Source organism: Chroicocephalus ridibundus, chromosome 2 (assembly GCF_963924245.1).
Source record: "Chroicocephalus ridibundus chromosome 2, bChrRid1.1, whole genome shotgun sequence".
Classification (NCBI taxonomy): Eukaryota; Metazoa; Chordata; class Aves; order Charadriiformes; family Laridae; genus Chroicocephalus; species Chroicocephalus ridibundus.
In genome coordinates this window covers 22,056,976-22,078,461 of record NC_086285.1, presented here as the reverse complement: position 1 = coordinate 22,078,461, position 21,486 = coordinate 22,056,976, and the positions used below count along the sequence as shown (strand labels likewise).

At 38.1% G+C, this 21,486-nt stretch overlaps 1 protein-coding gene across 1 annotated transcript in view; it reads left to right on the top strand.

The window, feature by feature from the left end:
- MALRD1 (MAM and LDL receptor class A domain containing 1) overlaps positions 1 to 21,486 on the top strand; it is a 263,637-nt gene that overhangs the window by 79,373 nt on the left and 162,778 nt on the right. Inside the window, exons 20-21 of the mRNA XM_063323881.1 lie at positions 1,443 to 1,619; positions 4,090 to 4,267. Coding sequence (XP_063179951.1) covers positions 1,443 to 1,619; positions 4,090 to 4,267 — 355 coding nt within the window. The remainder of the gene's footprint in view (positions 1 to 1,442; positions 1,620 to 4,089; positions 4,268 to 21,486) is intronic.

The window sequence follows — 21,486 nt, the reverse complement described above, 5'->3', positions numbered from 1 at the left end:
CTAGAATTAAACAGTAGCTGCCCAGTTGCTCTTGTTCCACTTCAAATAACAAAATACTGAGTAGGGAGAGATGGGCTTGATAGCTTGATGTTAAAGTCCCTGATAAGTAATATTAAAGATGTCAAAACTTGAGCATACTGCTGTGATGCAACATTTGAAAGCCCTAACTAATGGCTGTTCAATGATGCTTACTCTCAACAAAATGGTATTTCATAAATTATAGAAAATAAACCATTTCAAAAGAGAGAAAGGAGCTGATTCTCCTTTCCTTTCAGGTGTCGTGAAGGTTATGGTACTTTTTCTCCTGTTGCAGTGGATTAGGAGTAGAGACTTGAATGTGGCATTTATAATTAAGAATTTCTTACCAATAAGGTCCTTGCTACTATTATGAGTTGTACATACATTTATTATGTCATGCAATTATTCCTTCAAAAGGTTCCTTCCCCTAAGTCTTTTGTTTGAGTCTTAGGATATTATGGAAGTATCATTCATTTGATTGGAGTATAATTCATTTGATGTCATAGAAGTGCTTTCTACCTTATGAAAGAGAAATAGCTCCTGCACATGGGGAATTTATTATCAGTCTTAGTGCTCCAGGCCTCAGGGGAAAAAAAAAATTCCGTGCTGACCCAGACACATTTTACACAAAAAGTCTTCACGTGTACTTTTTAATTAACTCAGGTGTATTGCTCAGGTGCATTGTGCACTACAGCTAATAATTTCATTAAGAATTAAATTTAAAGAAGGAGTTATATAATGAAAATTCCTTTTATGAACAATAATAGCAAAGGTTTTCAAGAAATGAGACTAAGCCTGAAGAAAGGTTCATCATAAAGAAATGGGGAAAAGGCAAAGACAATTGATTTGAAAGAAGTGGTAATGAGTTTGAACGAAACACAAAGGAAGTGGTGAAACAAGATGATGACCTCAAAATAATTTTTCTAATGAGAAAAAAATATTTTTTTCAGTGATGAAATTACAAGTTAAGAAGGTTACATAGTAATTTCCACAGTCAATTGCAGTAATTGATGTGTTAAAAAAAAAAAGCCATTATCATCGGAATAATCTGTTAGCCTTGGTTCACAGGGAGATTACGTTTTTGTGATTGCTCTGTCAGTCTCCATGGCATTAGCTTTTTGAAATGGCTCACTGACTTAATTCAAATTTGAAAGGCAGGTAAGAAGTGTAAATAAATTCCTGCAGCTGTTGAGGATTGTATGAATGGTGGTTGGCTAGCATGACCAACCTAGTGCTTTCCACTGAGGAAACGTTCAATTTCATTCCTACTGGGCAGAATTTAAGTCATTCAACTTGGCCACTCAGGCATGTTTCCAGTAAAGCTATATCCTTGACAAAGGTGGGAGTAGCAATGGGAGAAATCATTACAAAACTAGAATGTCTTAGTCCTATCACTCAATATCTTGTTGTTTCGCTTTTCAAAGGAAACTTGCCAACAATCTCTACAACTACTTCAGGAACTTCAGTTCCTGCCACACTCCCCATGAACAACTGCACAGAAGAGGAGTTTGTCTGTAGAGCCTCTGGCCATTGCATCCAGATGATCCAGAAGTGTGATTTTAGACCTGACTGCTCTGATAAGTCTGATGAATCAGCTTGTGGTGAGTGTACTAAATCTTGCTTTGCTACCTTATCAGTTTGTGGTTGTTAAACACATTGCTTTAACTACTCTGTATTTACCTTTGCAATTTGTTATCAACACCTAGATGCTATTTTTAATGGGATGTTCCTCAGAAAAACAATAATATTTTGCTCTTACTGTGTGAATCAGATCTTAGGCACTTTCTGCCTTCTGAGGGGCTGATTCAGACTTGGCATTACAATTCAACTTACTACTGAAATGGGGTGGGAGGGAAGGAATCCTTCCAACCCCAATGACTGGGAGCTATACGTGATAATTTTTTTTGTAAGTGAGCATAACTTCTTAAATTAAGTGACCTATGACATATGTAAATTTTTCAAATGTTTTCTAGTCCAGACTTGAAGAGAGAATAACTTTATAGTCTCATGTTTGGGGTGCACATCTGGGAGACTTTTGTCCACTTCTTACCTACTTCAATGAATATGAGGATTGAGGGGTTTTTTTTTAATACAAAGTATTTTCATTAGCAGCAAGGATTGTGAAATTCAGCCTACTCTGCATGGAAGTGAATTCCAGCCTGTAAATTCCTAGAGCTCTGATGGTCAGATGGGAACTCTGGAACTGAGACAATGGACAGGGTCACCACGTGTTGTCTGTAGAGGTCTATTATATTTGTTTGCTTCTGAGTTGCAGCAGTTGACACCATAGCATTTTAGAATAAATTGTTGATGACTTTTTTTAGTCTTAAAGCACAGTACTTGAAAATACTGCTGTACCAAAGCTGACTAATGAGAGGGACAGACATCTAGAGACAGTGACCTCATCAACTCTGCAAGCAAAACTATTCTCACTGAAGATCAAAACTCTGCATTCCTTACACATTGTGTAGGGAACTCAATCACCTCTGTCAGGGCTGAGGGCTCAATGAGGAAGAGTAACAGTAGACTCCCTCTGTTTATTTCTTATGTGGGAATAACTCTGGAAGAAATGAGTCTGATATTTATATATCACTGAATAATTTCCTATAATACAAAAAAACACCAGCCATTGAAATTCTGCCCTGAAAAATAAATGTGGAGTCCTTTGGATAGAATTTTTTTTTTTTTTCCACCTCAGAAATTTACATTATCTTGCAAAACATGTTTTCCTTCTGTGAGAGATAAATATTGTGGAGAATACACTTCTACATATTTGCACTGTCTGAAGTCTCCCATCACTACAGCAATGATGGCAATTTATCACTCGAATGACAATGCTGGAATAGTGTTAAGCATGTCCTGACTGAGGACAGAAATATGTTTTCAGGAAGGTGTTCTCTCTCTCAGAGGCATTTGAAACATAATGTTTACAAAACACATTAGAATGGGGGAATAAACACTTAATACTATGCCACTCATCACTCTCAGGGAATGTCATAAATCTTTACATGGGTAACTCATGAGATTGCATTGGCTGTGGTTCGCTTCCTTACTGGACATATACAAGCTATTAATCAAAACTCACTCCCTCCTTAGTCTACCATTTTTAGGCTCCAAGGAAGGAAGCATCAGGCGTATTCTCCTAATGCACTATGATTTCTTGATATAGAAGTTACCTCAGCTACACTAGCATTTGAACTTCGTGGGTTAAAATAAATTCTTGTTTCCCTGCACAATTCTTGCAGCAGTCACTTAGATTTGAGTATAATAATCTGTTTCAAAATTCTGGAGAGTGCCAAGACTCACCTTGGATCACCTAGACAAAGTTTCTGCAAAATATTCAGGAAGATATACTGGAGATTAAATATTCATAGCAGAAATGGAAAATAAGTGGGTTTCTTTCCCCTAAATATTCTTACAGGGGGATGCATTGTGATGAAGGGACAGTAGTAAGCTTACTTTTCTTGTCTAGTTGCTCAGGAATCAAAAACTAAGGCACAGGCAGCTGCATATTTGTTTCGTAAGATAACAATTCAGTATTTGTCACAAATACCAAATAGCTGCATTGTTATGTGGCTTTCAGGTATCATAGTGACTGCTTTAAATATTGATTTGGATTTTTAGAGTTTTGGTCATGGACTTTGTACGCAAGGTGCAATGAGTTTTTAATGTCATCAGACTGAAGAAAGAACCATGCAGCAGCTGGCAGATTCATAGCTGATGAATTTTACATGTGTTTCAATGTATAGCTAACAACAGATTATTAATAGCAAACAACAGATTATTAGAATGGCATGAAAGCTGGTCAGAACACATATGAAGGTAGATATTGAGGTGCAAAAGAATTGGTATATTCCCAAAATTAGAACCTGCCTAATAGAAAACAACATAGAAAATATAATTGATATTTTATCTATAGAGGAAAAACTGTACATGTTAGTACTGTATAGGTATTCATGGATACTATAAATTGAATTCTTTTGAATGCCATGTTGTTTGCTTTATCATAACATAAATTAATGATTTCCAATTTTTATATAAACCTGAAATGTTCACTGTTCATCTCTAAAGTTATGGAAGACTGCGACTTTGAGGATAAAACCCAGTGTGGATGGTATCAACCAGCCTCGGAACAGATGTCAGGAAATTATTCCATCCGTACCACAAACATATTCAAGTGGGAACTTGGAAGAGGGGCAAATCTCTACCCTGAGCAAGAAAAACACTGCCCGTTAATTGATCATACTACGTGAGTACAATTTTTCAGATACTTGAATCTTTCTTGGACTGTGTGAGTTTAGCCACGTACGGATTGTCAGGAGGAAAGACTGCTCAGTTCACAGTACTGAAGCAGTTTACTGATTTATTAATGGCATATAATTAACTGACGATCAGTGAAGTAGATATGCAGGATCAACAGCATCAATACAACAAATGAATCAAAGTACAAAATGTTAATAAACAGGTACAAGTTTCTAAACACTCTTCTATAAGTAATTCCCCAAAGTTTCACTACCTCCCCATCCAGAGAAACGCGTGTACGCTGCCTCTCCCAGAGGACGGGTGGGGTACAACCGTGTTCCCCCTCATGATAAAAAAGCTTGGAGACATGGCTGCCTATCATCTGTTAATAAATATTCCATGAGAAATCAACCCTCCTTGTCGCATCCCTGTCAGACCAGCCCCTAGGTGCAGGCTATTTGCAGCATCCAGTGGGGACAATACTCTGGTCTATGAAGTGGTAGTGGCATCAGCAAGATGGCCTCTGGCATGTCAAAAACAGGTTTTGGCTGCTGCTCTTTCCACTCCACAATCTCTCCCCACTATTACAAATTTTCATCCTACTTCTATCCTTCTTTTCAAGCTGACTTCTCCTTTGTTTGAAAGAGGTCTTTGCAATTCACTGGCTGTTTAATTTAGTCGATGGTGGTCTCATCTTGATCAGTTTCGGGCAAATACCTTCTCAGATGGTCTTTATTCACCCGGACAGTGTACGCTCACTTTTCTACCTTACTAGCTGCTGTTATCCCAGCAGTTTTGCCCAAGGATGAGCAGTGCAAGTTACCCCAACAACGGGTCTTGTTGACCCATTGAATCCTGCTGACATTTAATAATTAACTAAAGCAGTTCAAAATGACTGTAGAGTTAAATTCAGTTTAATTGATATTTTACCATTTTTTCTGATAAACGACATAATTTCATAGTAAAATAAAAAATATTTCTGTTCTCTCAGCGAAGATTTCTAAATTAGATTTTGATTCCAGGTAGATTGCCTATGATAATTGCGAACTCCTCCCAAAGACATTCCTTGATTTGTCTCAAGGTGCAAAAATTATCTGTTTCCCATAGAGATTCGGGTTTACCTGTGTTGGTTTTTTTTTTCTAAAAAATGTAAGGAATGTGATTTTAAAAATGCATTACAGCCATTTATTATTCCAGTTGAAAATAACAGTTAAGATTTAGTAAAATGAATCTCTCCAGGTGATTAGCAAATATATTGAGTAGAAACAAATTTCAATGTCATACAACTTAATTTTCATCTAATAAGGAAATTTCTGTGTAGCGTCATTCTTCTGAACAGAAAAATACTTGCCTAGTTCTAGCGACAGGCATGTTTACTTTCTGTGACAACAGTCCAGAGTGCAAAAATCGACTTTAAATTAAAACCACTCCAACAGACTCCTTGCAATATTCCTACTAGTTTAAAATGAGATTATATTGCATTTACTCAGCTTGAGAGCATTTATATCACTATAAAAGGATCAGCTCAATGTATTAGTTTCACTATGTATTTCATTAAAATCACTGAATATTTTTACAAAAAAAAAAAAAAGGAAAACAACCCAAAAAATCCTCATTCAATAATAGCAAAAAAGAATTACAGTGCTACCTAATTGTTTCAGTGTCTCTACATTATATATAGGAAGTGTATTCCATAAAAAAGAGCAACTATTTATGTTAAATTGGCTGTCAAATCTTTCATTGACTGCTATTTAATTGTTCTATATTAGCCGATACCAGCACTGTATGTGCGCTTAGTAAATCCTCTCACAGCCTTTCTACTACAGGTTTTGCATTGGCACAGCGATACCTGAAAGTGTATTACTGTTTTTCAACATATTTTCAGGGTTTAATGCAACTAGCAGTACATTGAAAAGGACTGATGAAAAAAAGAAAGTAAATGATGCATAGAGATTGCAGTTTTCAGGCAACACTGAAATGTATTGCTGTTGTGATGTTTCACATGAGATGTAATTTGGTTGTACTGTTTCCCCGTTCCCTTTGTTTATGGGCCTGTAGAAGAGAACAGGAGCGTGGTGCTTCCAAATTACAGCAGGAGATGCAGAGCAGCAGTTTTGTTGAATTAAAACCCTACAATTTTTTGGTTTATTTTCTCATCCATTTTCCCCACATTTCCATGGAGTTAGCTGAGAGGAGCTGTAATACTGTAATCCTGTGTGTTTGCTAATTAAAATAAAACACGCAGGATTACCCTGATGCAAGAGCGGGTGACAGTGCAGCTTACAATGAGTTCTTTCATCAGAAATACCTGTGAATAGTTGGAGATTCAAACCGTCTGCTTCCCACAGAATATGTATTTGGGCTAGCCACATGTAGGCTGATGAATTGTAAGTTGGAGGTGTGAGTCTTTGAAGCTGTAATTACATTAATTAAGTGAAAGTAATGACTTCAGAAATGGAGGAAAGAGCAGTTTGTATGTTTGTATATAAGCCCAGGGCGGGAGCAACAGAAGTCGTCATGGGAGTCTGCTATGGCAGCCTGACAGTCCTTGGCTTGAGCTGGAGAAAGGCTGGCATGTGTTTTGCAAAGAACTATGCGGCATTGGCATCATGCACTGACAAGACCATTATGCGCGTATGAATGTAGAGCTCTTATGGCATGTTTCTACACTTAGCAAACGGGAATTCTCTATTGCAGTTAGGTTTCTAAATGCTATAATGATGAAAGTATCAATTTGTGTAGGCTTAAACAAGTGCATAGAATAGACACCAGCAAATGGGTAACTCCATAAATTTATTTCTATTTTAGAGAAACTGGTTAGTGATGTAGCAAATTCTTTGACATTATTAATGATGTTTGGGTACAACTGTTATTTGAAAACTTTGTAGGCACTTAATTGATGTGATAATTCATATCCAAATCTGTCATCAAAACTAATGAATCAAAACAAAAAAGGATGTGGAACTAAAATTCTAAGCTCACATGATAATTATTGCTGTGTAAATAGCTCCCTTGATAACCATAGGTTTAATACATCTGTCTTGTTTTTGTGTCTGCTTTTCAATCATTATCAGACATTAGCACAGCAAAAAATAGGAAAAATTAAAGGCTTCAAGTAATATACTTAAGCCCAGCAGTTTTTTCATCAGTCAAGAACTGTTTTTAAATTGAGAGTCTAAGAACTTCAAAGTAGGTGAAAAAAAATTATAATCCCACAGGATGCTACTCATAAAACATTGGAAAGGAGAAAGCTGAATTTAACTACTTGAAGGCACTTCTTTTTTTCTGACTGCATTTCACTTAGCTGATATAACCAAAACCGAAACCCATTTCTACTGTATTGCATGTGCAAATCATCCTTAATCTGTACCATTGAGCCTGACAGAGAAGAGATAATAAAAGGAGCATTCCATTTGTGAGTACAGGGTAAATACTAGGTAGTCTCCAAAATAGTTAAATCCGGTTAAGGAATAGCTTGTGGGAAGTGGTCAGAGACCTGATAAACTATGACCTGGAAAGTGTTGTGCAAGGAATGTTGAGACTGGCATGAAACAACCCATAAGAACAACCAAGGGAAAATCATCGCTGCAGCAGCCTCCTAGCGCCTACAAGGAAGGGTGCAAAGTCAGAAGTCAAAGGCAAACTACGGAGTTGCAAACGGGAGGATGAGAGAGGAGCCAAGGTCATCCCTCCTCCAGTCACTGCAGTAACTGCCTTTTGTGCTACCAAAAAGACAGCTGGAGCTCTCAGTCCCCCCGATACTTCATGCAAGTACTTCATTCTTCATTGCAGCCACCTTCTTGCTTCGAGGAGTGCTTTGTATCCAAAAGCAAACCTTTTAATATCCTTTCCCAATATTGGGATAGCTTTGTCCATGGGATGTTTAGATATAGCCCTTGAGACACTTCTGTGCTATATGCAGATATCTCATTCAAAGGCTGGAAGATGATTTCTTCACGGGGTTTATCCTACATGTGTCTCAAAAGTGCATGTACTCTCACATGGAGACAATATCTTCTCTAGAGTGACTTGTTATGCAGAAGTTACAGGAAGATGCTTACAGTTAGCCCAGCACAAATTTTCTTATAAAAGTGATTCAGCAAAAAATTTTGCTAAAACCAGAAATTTAGTCTTTCTATATACCCAGGAAGACCAAAGTAATGTATTGCTATTTTTTATATTTATTATTGTATTTATATTACTACCAATAATTAAGGACTTGTTGAAAGTCTTGACTAGGTCATTCACAGAAAATTAAAAATTTCTGTGACAATTTATTCTAGAATTCTTTTTGTTTAGTTAGGAATGTTTCAGAGAGAATAAGAATTAAGATAACCGAGGTTCAGAAAACAAGTTTTCCTCTGCAGCATTTTTGAACAAGGTGCAGCTTAGTATATGCTTGTTCTCTAAGTGGTTGTGAAATACGGAGTAATTTGTGTTAGTGATTCATTAAGTTTATTAACAAAGCATCACAGGTAATCAAATGCTTTACTGTTCACGGTAGTAAATATCCAGGGTGAATGATAAGGCAAGAAACAAGACTGTAGATATTAGACATTTGATGCTACAAAAAATACAGTTACTGAGGCGTTTTCTACAGTAACACACTATTTTATACTAATCTGTAACACAGAAAATTGCTAATAAAAACTAATGCCCATTGTGATAGGAAGTTTTGGTGGCTTTTTCACCTCGAGCTTGGTTATTTGGGAAGGAACCCATTCCTCTTGTTTCCTCTTGCCTTCAGCCTCACAGAATTTACGGAGATATGACAGAATATGACAGGTTCAGATGAGCCATGGAAACACCATGAATTAATCTCAGCCCTGTGTCAGTTAGAAGCCATCCGACTAAAAGTCTCCAATGGAGAAAATCCAACTAACAGTCACTGACTGTTGTATTATGATCAAAACATGGAATCTTTCATCTTTGATGCCATTTGCTTTGTGTGTTGGTTGGTATGCCACAAATGCTTTTAAATGCCATTGGTAAATCTTGAGAGAGTTTGAACAGAGGTTCTCTGAGAACAATGATGCTGACAGAAGAAAAAAAAAAGAAAAAAAAAAGAAAGGGGGATTAGACCAGTTAATAACATACTAATTGGTGCTCTACTGTTCAACTATAAAGGCTCATTAGTTGGACGTTAAGTTTATTAGGCTTTAGTTTTTGTTATCAGCTGCTCTGTAATTTTAGCCTTCTGCTATTTTAAGGTAGCCTCAAACCAATGATACAGTTCTTGCTTTTAAAGGACCCAACACTTTGTGTAGGTCTAAAGACGCATCTGTGCACTTTTAAAGGACATGCCTACAGTTTAGAGGGTTTAGAGATTTGCAAATGCGCAACACAGGGCATGCAGTGATCATGTCTTTTCTGAGCAAGAAATCTAATTTTTTTTAACGGTTTTTGCTACTTCAAAAATGTTGTTCTGCTCAGCTAGTGAGAGAAGGATTCGATGTACTTCATCACATTTGTGGTTCATTCAGCATTGTGCGCGTTCCCCTGAAAACAACCTGTGTGTCAGCGCTGCAATTCAGGTGTGATTAGAGCTGATGTTGATATGCCTGCTCCAGCCCAATTTTAGCTACCACTGGTTCCGATTGCCATAATATGGGAGTGTGGCACTCAGCATGGCGCTCAAAATTGTCCTGGTGTGCTAAGCAAGGACTTGAGTGGTTACACCTCGCTTATCTCTACTCTGCTGTTATTACACTATATCCCTAAATAATCTGAAGCACTGAATTTAAGTTAATGTGCACCAATTTTCCAGTCTGAACTCCAACCAAGTCTGCTTCGCCATTTGTATTCTTTTTCTCATAACTGAATAATACTGCCAGATGAATCTACAACAAGTAATTAAGATTAGTTTATAAAATTCTGGTTTCTTGTGTAAAGCCTTATTCAGAATATACTCTGCACAGTTTAGATGTGCTTTCTACTTTAAATTTCTTTGTCAAAACCCTTACAGGGGAGATTTCTGCTTCTTTTGAACTTTTAGCAAGTGATACAGTAATTAACAGCACACATAGAGCAATGGATTTACCATATGAATTTATTTAAAAATAAATCTCTAAGTCTTTATCATGTAATCGGAGCCTCTACTTTTTGGACATAATCCCAAAAGCAGCTTAAACATGTTTATAATGTATGGCATGAATTTTAAAGGACTGATGGACATTAACAAAAAGCTGTTAGAATTATTACAATCAAATGGATAAAAAAAAGTTCTTAAGAAGAAACACCTTCCTGAAAGCACAAACCGAGTCTCATTGCAATACACCACAAAAAATGCTTCAATATGTCAATTCTGTATTTATCATTTTGTATGGATGTGTGTCTGAAGAGTTTGACATATTTCACAACCGTATATTTATGCTGAACTTGCTGTCTCATTCTGTTCAGGCTGTGCTGACTACTATTCCTTAAGCAGGATTTGCTTGAAGACACTGAAGTTAATGACGGTGCATTTAAATGAGCCTTTTAGACATGGAAAGTATATATGATACCTGAGAGTACTATAGTTAGTTACACTTACATAGAAATAGAGGAAAAGTATGGGCTTTATGTGATACTTTTACACTCCATAGATCTGTTCTTAATAGTATTATGTACTTTAGACAAATGTATGTGTCTATCTATTGGTCTTGCTTAAGAACTCTAGTCAAAGTGAAGTAAATACACAGCATTAAACCTTGTAGGCTCCACAGCTGTCTCTAAGAATATGCACCTAATATTCTTGGGCAATGGAAAGAAAGTACTATAGAATTGAAAGTACCATAGGCAATGGAAAGTGAAAGGAAGGGGATACTTCAGCCTTGTAAAGAGGAGTTAATTTAGCATGTTACAGTGTATCTATCACAGGCTCTGATGAGTATTGTGCTTCTATACGTGCAATTCTTGTGATTCTTGAGTTGAACGGGTGTAGATTTCATCAGAATAAAGATTTGAGGGCATCTAGAGAAATAAGGTAAAAATAAACAACACATTTTTATATGTTTATAGAATTATTAATTCACATACTTTCACTCACACACACCAATTTCAAAAACACTTTCCCAGACTATCTAATATTTCCTCTGGTTCCACACAGCAAAAAACAAAAAAAAAAAGTGACGATTACTTGTGGTTGCAGTACAGTCTGAGAAGAATCCCACTGTAATATTGTGCATAAGGTTTCTCCACCCTCCTCTTGTCGCTTTAGAACTGGGACCATAAATTCAACTTTGAGTATCAGGTGACCCCACCAGCACTTACAAGAAATGAGCCTTCTTCAGTAATGAAATCTGGAGTATTATCAGACTTCAGGTTAATATAATCTTTTGACTTGGTCATAATCCATTTGTTAGTGTCTGCTTATGTCGTTAGTGGCAAAGCTCAGACGAATGTGTGTGGAAAAACAATCTGTAAGTGCACACAGCTATCACAGTAATATAAAGAATACACATTAGTATCACCTGAAGCAATACGGTCATTAAAAACTAAACACAAAAGACTGTACTTTTCATATTTTTGTAAGAGGAATCCCTGTACTGTGTGTTTAATGAAACTGAAGCAAATATAATTATTCTTTTTTAGAAAAAAAAAATTTTGGGTTGAAAAGTGCTGAAAAAGTAATTCTAAGTTTTGCACCATCCACTTGGAGAGGAAAAGTGTTCAAATTAGTTATGTGTCCAACTTAAATATGTAGTCATAAAATACTGATTACTTTTAAGAGTAAGCTAATGGTCAGAAATTATTTGCAGGTTGATGTCAAATAACTATTTCATTTCAAGTAACCGTAATTCAATCAAACCTAATTTTGTATGAAGAAAGAGAATGAACTCAAACTGGTTCTTAGCTCTGCATATTAGGATGCTAAAGCATGGGATTGATCTCATAATGAAAATAGATTAAACTGTGAAGAATTTAATCATTGCATGTGAGTGAAATTTACCAGCATATATTTTTTTTCCTGGAATTCATATCTATTATGTAAAACAAGGCATCAAATTGTACACAAAGATTTACGTGTTACACTTGTATCATGGTCAAAGATAGCAAGTTTCTTTTGGAATTTTGACTCTTAGAGTGTGATAATAAGTATAACACACTTTGATTTAGTGCAAGAGTTCCTTCTCACATTTGTGGTGATTTTCTTTGGAGCACCTTTCTAATCACAGTGTCCAGTTACGTATTTCATTATGTTGCTACTGCTTTAGTGTATTATGCACCTTTGTTTTTGCTCAGTTTGAATTATCCATTGAAGATCGATCCTGTATTTGTGTGCCAAAGTTTAGATGCTCAAGATAGAAAAATTTATCTCTAGCGCTCAACAACTAGGTCTGTTGGCATCCAGCAATTTCCAGTTAGTTGTCAGTAAACACAGCTAGAGGATGGCTTCTGCAATAGGAAATTGCTCTATTATATCCTTTCTCAAAGCAGTATTCCAAAAAATTTACATCTACTTTGTTATGTCATGAGAATCGTGTTACTTTTATGATTCTGAGTTTATTACACATTAATGTTAAATATTAATGGGGATGGGAGGTTACTAGCTGAAATATATGTTTCAAATCACAATAAAAGAACATTATTTTTGGAATTACCACTTTTGAAATTAAATTTATCACATATTGCTGTAACCAAAGATCCGCTTTCCTGATCACTGTTTGCTTTCAATTCCTTTTTAATTTTTTAAAAATATTTACAGAAATGCTTAAATTTAATTGAAGAAATAAAACTTCCTTTTTGTTTTTCTTTCTAGTTGTTAAATATAGATTTGAGCTACTGACTATTTAAAACCTATTAATAGTTAAGTGGTTAGAAGTGTTCAGTGGAGAAAATCTTTCTCTGATACAGTACAATTAATTAGGTTATTGGAGTTCTTATTGCCCTTTGAGATTACTGAAAGTTACACATTTTATGACATTTTAATTTTGCATATAGATTCTTTTTCTGCAATAATATCCTCACAGCTGCAATCCTTTATTCAAGGAAAGAACCCTGTTGAAGCCAATGAATATGTTATATGTGAATCACTGCAAGACAGGGGCTGTAAAAGATCTGTTCATATGTTATGATCTATAACAGACCATCCCATATTATCTACAGAAGGACGAGTAGTAAAACTAATTCTGGTGCAGAGACCGAATATCTAGTGTATACAGATACTAAAGAAACAAGGTATTTTTTTCTCATTCTCCTTCTTTCTCTTTGTAAGACTTCTCAAGCTTCCTGAAGAAGTGTGCTCTGCCGCATTTAATTCAAATTCACAGTCATTATACATCTTGAGTAAAACCTTGGCCATTGTTCACAGACTGCCCTCTCCTTCCTACATCCCATGTTGCCTTCTGGCTGAAACAACGGGCATAATGGTCAGTGTAGCTGTTACCCAGAGTATAAAGGAGGTGATAAATTTCTTCTTGAATGAGTGCTTGAATATTAAAGTCTTTTTCACTTCTGAAATTTTTCAGCATCTTTTTGTAATTTTTACAGCCAGATGCAGTCAGTGTTGGGGAAACTGTTAGGGTTTTGCCGTTTTTGTTTTTTTTTTTTTTTTTTCAGAAATATAACTCTTTCAGTGTATTTCTATAATACTTTATCATATTTCTCTGTCACTTCTACCCACCTTTCAGCAGTTTCCCACCTTAAAGCCAAATTTCAAGTAAACAGTGCTATAGCGACAATGTGTACCTGGCTTTCCCATTTTGCAGTTAATATATTGTAGTTACATTAGACTCTATATGGACACATACAAAACCAAAGATTAAGCCTTCCTTGTATTTTTGCCTGTTTCCTTAGGAATACTCTAATAATGATGACTTTTGGATGCTTTATGTTTCTATTGCAACCTTTGTTGCTAATGCTAGAAAATACGAAAGGTTAGCGTGTTTTTTAAAGATTTTTAATAGAGACTTTTGGTTTTATACTTCCTTAAATTTTTTAGCAGAACTTTTGTATCATCTGTTTTCTGACAATATAAACAAGAAATAATAGGATTCAACATAAAATGAAGTTAGCATGGTGGAAAGGTCAAAGTATCACAGTTTACAACCATCTTGTGTCAAATACATAAGGCATTGAAATACCAATACTATACCCTGATGACACAGTACGGGACAAAAATGACACCAATATAATCTTTTCTCATAAATATGGTTGTTAGGAAGAAATAGGGGAGAATTTAACTCTCTCTTAGCTAATGAAACAATAATCTAAAAAATTTTCACAGAAATCTTTTGATGAAATGTTTTCTAACGAGGAAATCTTAGCTAATCTAAACCTAAAATTCTGCAAATATGTTAACTTTGGCAAAACTTTTGTCAGCTGGTTACCTATGCTCTCGGAAGAAAGGGAATAGATAGAGACAGAGCTCCCCCAGCCCCACTGCCCTGAAAAAGGATGCATGGGATGTGATAAATGCAAACTGAAGCTGCTGTCTTGTCTGATTCGAACCATCAACCTGAGCTTTGATGGTCCACAATTTCCTGATATGTCTAGTATCCCACAATTCTTCCCCTTCCGTCAAGACAGTGCTTGTTTTGGAGGTCATCTAGTACCATACTGGGGTTTTGACCACTAGATTGGGGTTTCTCTCTGCAGAGAAGAGGTCCTGTATAGAAAGGTCACTGACTTGGCAAATCCTGGACAGATGGTATTGGGGAGCCGAAGAATAATGCTTTAAATGCGCAAGAGGTCCAACATGTCTATGGGACTCTGATTTGCTATATAGATGCTGCACAGGATTTATGGACACATATATCCAGGAAAATGGAAGGGAATGTAGGAGCTGCTGCATTTTGAATTTCAAATTTTAGTATGGCGTGCTAATCATTGGGATGCTTATCCCCCTAAGCAAACTGAAATTTCCCTCTCTGGTTTTCCTTTTTCGCTTGTTTGTTTTTCTCATTATTGCTGAGATTTGGAAGGAAACCAGAACTCTTTAATGAATTGGAGTTGTTTGTTTTCTAACCAGACTTAGTTTTCACACTAAACGAAAAACAATGAGTAAAGGGTATTTTATGTCCATTTAAGTGCTTAATCAGGGATTCTCAAAAAATTTGTAGAAGAGACACATAGATGAGTTAACACTTTAAAAATTGAGAGATGTCCAACAACTAATTAAATCAGAGCTTGAACTTTCTGTACAGGAAAGTTTAGCTGATAAATTTTTGATCCACTTTCAGACATTACAACAACAGACAATTACTCCTGTGAAATGAGTAATTCACAACATGAGAATAATTGATAACACTACCAGCTTTAAACTGGGCATAATTTTTTTGATAGGCCTACAACTTTTTTTTAACACTTAATCTTTCCCTCAATACTAATTCCCATTTAGTATATTCAATTCCCTGTGTTCACCTGAATGATTTGAAGGGGGGAAATACAGTGAAGATTCTTTTATGAATGCCCATTCTTTGCTAACTACATTTTTAAAAGATAGTTACAATTAAGGTATTAATAAAGTCAAGTATGGAAAGGTAGCTCAGTTGCTTACGTTGAATTTTTTATATCCGTTAAAGTGTTGTGAATTTCCCTCTGAAATTAATTAGGATTATTACACTGGCAAAGGAATGTCTCTATACAGGGAATGCTTGCAGTATAGAGGTAAAATTAATTATTTTCAAAGGGTAAATATCAAGATCTTAATGACACGTTTTGTAGTTGCCAGCTAAGAGGTTTTCCATGAGATAATTTTCCAAATGAGCCTGAGATCTTGCAGCTACTGGCAGGGGAGCCTGCAAGTATTCTGCTGAATTTCAGCACTTACATAAGATCTATGTTGAAAGCCAGATTTATTCACTCTTACACATGTTGAACAATATCTTGTTTTATACTTGTTACCATCATCTCCTCGAGGTCTCATTTGGAAAAAAAAGATAAAAAAGAAAACAAAGAAAGGCATTACTTCTGTGGAATAGCAAATAAAGGTGTTTAAGGAGGGGTCAGGTGATTTAACTGTACAATGAAGAAACTACTACCTTGGCTCAAGATCACTCAAAGAACAAAGATGAGGGGTAAGGAGGAGAACAAATTCTGAGCAGAGTAAGGGAGAGTGATAACATAGGTTAAGGGAAAGTTTTGGAGTACCTTCTGACTGTATATTACTTACTGCTGTAAAATACATGTGGGCTGGCTAGGCAATCTTTTACTTTAGACTGGATTCATGACTGGAATGCTGTCATGGATGGCTATGTCCTTTTCAGGAAAGACAGACCAGCGAGGCGTGGTGGTGGAATTGCACTCTATGTGAGAGAGCATTTGGAATGCATCGAGCTCTCACTAGGGGCGGATGAAGAGCGGGTTGAGAGCTTATGGGTGAGGATTAAGGGACAGGCAAATATGAGGGACACTGTTGTGGGTGTTTATTACAGGCCACCTGATCAGGATGGGGAGACTGATGAGGCTTTCTACAGACAACTGAAGGTAGCCTCGCAAGCGCAGGCCCTGGTTCTCATGGGGGACTTCAATCACCCCGATATCTGCTGGGAAGACCACACAGCCAGGCATGCACAGTCCAGGAGGCTCCTCCAGTGCATTGATGACAACTTTTTGACACAGGTGGTACAGGAGCCAACAAGGAGAGGAGCACTCCTGGACCTGGTACTGACAAACACAGAGGGATTGGTGGAGGACATTAAGGTTGGGGGCACCCTAGGTTGTAGTGATCATGAAATGATTGAGTTCAGGATCATGGGTACTATCCACAAAACAACAACAAGAAGTAAAATTACAACCTTGGATTTCAGGAGGGCTAACTTCGACCTCTTTAAGAAACTGCTTGGAGAGATCCCGTGGGCTAGGGCTCTGGAAGGCAAAGGGGCTCAAGAAAGCTGGTTGATATTCAAAGACCACTTCCTCCAAGCTCAGGATCGGTGCATCCCTAAGAGAAAGAAATCGGCCAAGGGACGCAGGAGACCTGCATGGTTGAGCAGGGAGCTTCAGAAAAAGCTCAAGTGGAAGAAGGAAGTTTATAATAAGTGGAAGAAGGGACTGACCCCTTGGGAGGATTACAAGAATGCCACCAGAGCGTGCAGGGATGAAACAAGGAAAGCCAAGGCCGCCTTGGAATTAGACCTGGCTAGGGACATCAAGCAAAACAAAAAGAGCTTCTACAAGTATATTGGAAGCAAAAGGAAGACCAGGGAAGTTGTAGGCCCACTGCTGAATGAGGCAGGAGTCATGGTGACGGAGGATGTGGAGAAGGCAGAGTTACTGAATGCCTTCTTTGCTTCGGTCTTTTCTGCTCGGCCCAGCCCTCAGGAGTCCCAGGCATTGAACAAAGTAACAGGGAAAGAAGACGACTTCCCTTGGGTTGAGGAGGAGCGAGTGAGGGACCAATTAGATCATCTAGATATTCACAAGTCCATGGGCCCTGATGGGATGCACCCGAGAGTGCTGAGGGAGCTGGCGGAAGTCATTGCTGGGCCGCTCTCCATCATCTTTGAAAAGTCCTGGAGAACAGGCGAGGTGCCTGCGGACTGGAGGAAAGCCAATGTCACTCCAGTCTTCAAGAAAGGCAAGAAGGAGGAGCCGGGGAACTACAGGCCGGTCAGCCTCACCTCCATCCCTGGAAAGATGATGGAACAGCTCGTTCTGGGTGTCATCTCAAGGCGCGTGGAGGAAAGGAAAGCTATCAGAAGTACTCAGCATGGATTCACCAGGGGGAAATCATGTCTGACTAACCTGATAGCCTTCTACGATGGCATGACTAGATGGATAGATGAGGGGAGGGCGGTAGATGTGGTCTACCTTGACTTAAGCAAGGCGTTTGACACGGTCTCCCACAGCATCCTCATAGGGAAGCTTAGGAAGTGTGGGTTAGATGAATGGACAGGGGGGTGGATAGAAAACTGGTTGAAAGATAGAGCTCAGAGGGTTGTGATGAGGGGCACAGAGTCTAGTTGGAGACCAGTGACGAGCGGTGTTCCCCAGGGGTCAGTACTGGGTCCAGTCCTGTTCAACATATTCATCAATGACCTGGATGAGGGGATAGAGTGCACCCTCAGCAAGTTTGCTGATGACACCAAGCTGGGTGGGGTGGCTGACACACCGGAAGGCTGTGCCGCCATACAGAGAGACCTGGACAGGTTGGAGATCTGGGCAGAGAGAAACCTTATGAAGTTCAACAAGGGCAAGTGTAGGGTGCTGCACCTGGGGAGGAACAACCCCATGCACCAGTACAGGTTGGGTGCTGACCTGCTGGAGAGCAGCTCTGTGGAAAGAGACCTGGGAGTCCTGGTGGACAACAGGATGACCATGAGTCAGCAATGTGCCCTTGTGGCCAAGAAGGCCAATGGCATCCTGGGGTGCATCAAGAGGAGCGTGGCCAGCAGGTCAAGGGAGGTCATCCTCCCCCTCTACTCTGCCTTGGTGAGACCGCACCTGGAGTACTGTGTCCAGTTCTGGGCTCCCCGGTTCAAGAGGGACAGGGAACTGCTGGAAAGGGTGCAGCGGAGGGCTACGAGGATGATTAGGGGACTGGAACACCTCTCTTATGAGGAAAGGCTGAGGGATTTGGGTCTCTTCAGTCTGGAAAAAAGACGTCTGAGGGGTGACCTTATCAACGCTTATAAATACTTAAAGGGTGGGTGTCAGGACAATGGGGCGAGGCTCTTTTCAGTGGTGCCCGGGGACAGGACAAGAGGCAATGGGCACAAACTGGAACATAAGAAGTTCCACCTAAACATGAGGAGGAACTTCTTTACCCTGAGGGTGGCAGAGCACTGGAACAGGCTGCCCAGAGAGGTGGTGGAGTCTCCATCTCTGGAGACATTCAAAACCCACCTGGGCACGTTCCTGTGCAACCTGCTCTAGGTGACCCTGCTCTGGCAGGGGGGTTGGACTAGATGATCTCCAGAGGTCCCTTCCAACCCTATGATTCTATGATTCTATGATTCTATGATTCTATGAAGTCACAGCTTGACAAACTGAACAGACGATTGCATGTATGTTAACTGGCTCTGCTACAAAAGATATATCCATAGAAGGTACTCTAGCATGTAAACTATACGCAAACAGAGTGATTTCTTATTGCTTTCTTCAAACTCTTCCCTCTATAGAACGTACATCTACCTGTAAATTCCACACGGGTTGCTATGCCAGACAGCTCAAAGAATTCAAGACAGATTGTTTTTGCTCTGTGAACAAACATGGTGCAAGTTAATATCAGCTACAGACAGTAGAAGAAAGCTTTCCTTTTAAACAACAACATGGATAGGTCAGAAGTATGTCAGTGTTGTAGTCTTAAGTGTAAAAATCTGAATGGTAGGAGTGAAGGTGAAGAAGGATGCTCTACACCCACTTATCCAGCCCCTTCTGATCCTTCCATTTCCCCTTACTTTCCCACATGTCCTTAATATTCTTGTAATCACATACTGCCACCATGTTTAATGGCTAGCACTCTGTGAAGTGTATCATACAGGGCACTTTAATCTGGTTTGCTGGTTTTAAATGTAACATTAGAGGAAACGCTGAAACAAAGGTGAAAAACTTGCAGTGACCCTTGCCTTCTTAGGATGCTCTATGGGACCAGTAGTATCTACATAGAGAAGTGATTTTGGTCTGCCTTCAGGACAAAGACATATCTGATGGAAGATGCCAAATAAGAGATGGATGTTTGAATTTCATTATAGTAATGATTTTACCCTACCACTGTTTCAAACTAATCTCACTGAGAGGCCTGGACGTAACACTGAATACTCTGGGAAGCATGAGGGCTGTAAGTGCTGTTGCTTTTCAGAGCTCTTTATCATTCTGCTTCTTACAGCCCTCTTGAATGCTATTGTAAATATTGTGCTGACGCTCTTGGACCACTGAAGGTATGAGTTCCCTGTAGCAGAGTAAACTCTGAATTTTTAAATGTTTTTGCAAACCTGAACCAGGCAAGACTCTGGTAGAATACTCAGCACCAAAGAAAAAAAGAAACCAAAAAACGCTACATCGAAATAACAGCTTTTTCAGCAGAAAAGAGGGAAATAAATGAATGTTCCAAATGCAGACTCGCTTGAAACATCTGTAACTATGTAGTTTTCAGTGTTTTCAATTATCACTTACCATATATGCAGTTTATTAGGAGAAGCCTAATAAATTTCTGTTCTAACAGAAATGCTCTATAGCTTTTTATTTTGGGATTATTTTTACCTAATTGCCCGAAGGCTTGCATATACCTTACTCTATTTTGTTCTTATTTTCTGCAATAGTTCACTTCCAAATATCAATGCTTCTGTCTCAAGGATGATGTAAATGCATGCAGTAGTTATAAAGATGTCTGAATTGCCAGGACAGTGGCACTTCTCTCATCTGCTTCTGAATGAAAAGAAAAATAACAGTGTGGAGAAGATTCAGATTTCCCCAGAACACTACTCTTCCCCTAGTATCCCACCAGACTGACTTTGGTTCCTCTTGGCTTTATCACCAGTTCCACAGTGATTTTACTTGTAAAATGTCTGACCTACACCAAATGAAGGTTTGCCCCACATTTTAAGATTTATTTTAAAAACATATTGTTCCTCATTCAAAAATATCTACTTGTATGTGGCTTAGAAAGAGAAAATTTTGCTATAAACTACCGGATGTTTCTTCTATAGGAAAGGAAGATTACAATACTGCTGAGTAGCTAATTCTATTTTACGGGTGGTACTAGAAATGTTAACTCTGATTATGACCACTAGGTTCCTGTATGTATTTGATTTCTACCTAAACAAATTTGCATAGATGACCCATCCCACACACCACTGATTTTTTTTTTGTATATAAAAGTTTTCATTTTTTAATTCTGAATCATATGCACTTCATGTTCTTCAATTAACATGTAAGAAACTCTCTGCAGAATGTTATCTTTTCCTGCATGAGTTCCTTCATTTTACGGGATCTTTTGCTATTTCTCTTTAAATAAAACAAATGTATTAATAGTTTAGAGCTGAGAATCATCTTTGCTAGCTAAAGAGAAATTATGGGAATAATCCAATGATTCTCTCATTCTTGCATGCTAGATAAGGTTTTGGGAAACCTCTGAGAAACGTGTAATGTTTACAGGATTGAACTGTGGCTGAATAACTAGTAAAAGTGCTCAGCCCACTTCTGACCCACGGAAGTGTTAGAACTACACTTAGCTGTGCTGCAGGAAATACCCTGGGATTTCTGCACCAAAATGTTTTATAACTACCAAAATTGTCTTTTATTTTCATCTACCATAATATTTTCTGTAGTTTCCCATGGATACAGCACTTGACTTTTTTATCT